Source organism: Nestor notabilis, unplaced genomic scaffold (assembly GCF_000696875.1).
Source record: "Nestor notabilis isolate BGI_N333 unplaced genomic scaffold, ASM69687v1 scaffold12013, whole genome shotgun sequence".
NCBI classification, from domain to species: Eukaryota; Metazoa; Chordata; class Aves; order Psittaciformes; family Psittacidae; genus Nestor; species Nestor notabilis.
In genome coordinates this window covers 6,792-8,101 of record NW_009922412.1, presented here as the reverse complement: position 1 = coordinate 8,101, position 1,310 = coordinate 6,792, and the positions used below count along the sequence as shown (strand labels likewise).

The 1,310-nt window shown below is 43.1% G+C and overlaps 1 protein-coding gene across 1 annotated transcript; it reads right to left on the bottom strand.

The window, feature by feature from the left end:
- Positions 1–254: 254 nt before the first annotated feature.
- On the bottom strand, positions 255–1,079 carry SDPR (serum deprivation response). Its single transcript, XM_010011603.1, has one exon. The coding sequence runs from the start codon at positions 1,077–1,079 to the stop codon at positions 255–257; it is 825 nt and encodes a 274-aa protein (XP_010009905.1).
- Positions 1,080–1,310: the final 231 nt, after the last annotated feature.

Genomic DNA, 1,310 nt, shown 5'->3' with positions numbered 1-1,310 from the left:
TCCTGCCAGTCTCTTACACCAGCTGACAGCATCTCTAAATTAATAAACACTGGTGATTCGGCCTAAAATGGAGCATGTTGCAGCCTGTGACATTGACCTTGTTCACTCTGCATTCCAACACAATGCAATAAATTACCACTGCAGAGAAAAGGATGGAAGAAACTGAATTGCTACTACTGCTTTTGTAGCAGAAACCAGTTACTCGCCTAAGTAAAACTGTGTGTATCTGGAAGGTGAAGGAAGGCTCAGGTTGATTACGCTGTTTGGTCTATCTGCAGTACAGCTGCTTGGGTCGTTTCTTCATCAGATTGTTCCATTTCTGCGCCGACTGGGTTGTTTCTTTCATCATAGAGTTTCTGGCCAGAAACTTGTAGAGGCACCCCGTACTCTTCATCGTCTTCAACAATGGACAGCTCGATGTTGTTGTTCATCATGGCATTCCCTTCCATTCTTGCTTCCTTCTCTAGAGAATCGGCTACTGCTTTGCCCTCCTCGGTCAGTGAGGTGGTAGGGGTCATATCTGAGTGCATGCTGGTGAATGACACTTCATCCTCATTCTCAGCTTGGTCATTGCTTGCAGTTCCTGTTGGTCTGTCCTCGGCTTCAGCAGGGCTTTCTCCTTCACGGACTTTCTTCACGTTGAACATGAGGGGCGATACTTTGAAACCTGAACTCTTTGAAGAAGAGGACTTTTGATGATGTACAGTAAGCGATTTCTTGATCTTTTCTCTCCGTTCAGGTGAGACGATCTTTGTGCTGATCTTGTTCATCTTCTTCTCAATGTTTTGGCGAGAAAATGCTTTCTTGAGGCTGTCTACCTTCTTAAGGCTGGATCTTTTAAGTTTCTCAGCTCTCGATTCTTCTGTTTTCTCCTCTCCACTGTCATCCATATCATCTTCCTCATGAAACATTTCATCATCCGAATGCAACTCCACTGTTTGCAAGGTTTCTTCCAGTGTTTTGTTCTCATCCACAGGTTCTTCTTTTCCTTCTGTAATGCTGGGAACAGGCTCTTTTGCAAAAACACTGGCAGGGATCTCATTTTCCTCCTGAAAGAATTGACAATATTTGAGTTTCATAGTTCACAGGACACTAATTTAATAAACAAAGCACAACCCTGAACAATTACCCCCCACACCCTAATGAGATGAAGACTGCTGAACATTTCTTCTTGTCTCAGTATATTTAACCAGTAACAAACCACTCAAAGCCCACTGAACCATTATCTGGTAAAGTTAAAGACTAATGAGCTCTCAGCTCTAGGATTTCTCTTTCAGAGTGACTTGGAATATATACAGAATGGGAATCCT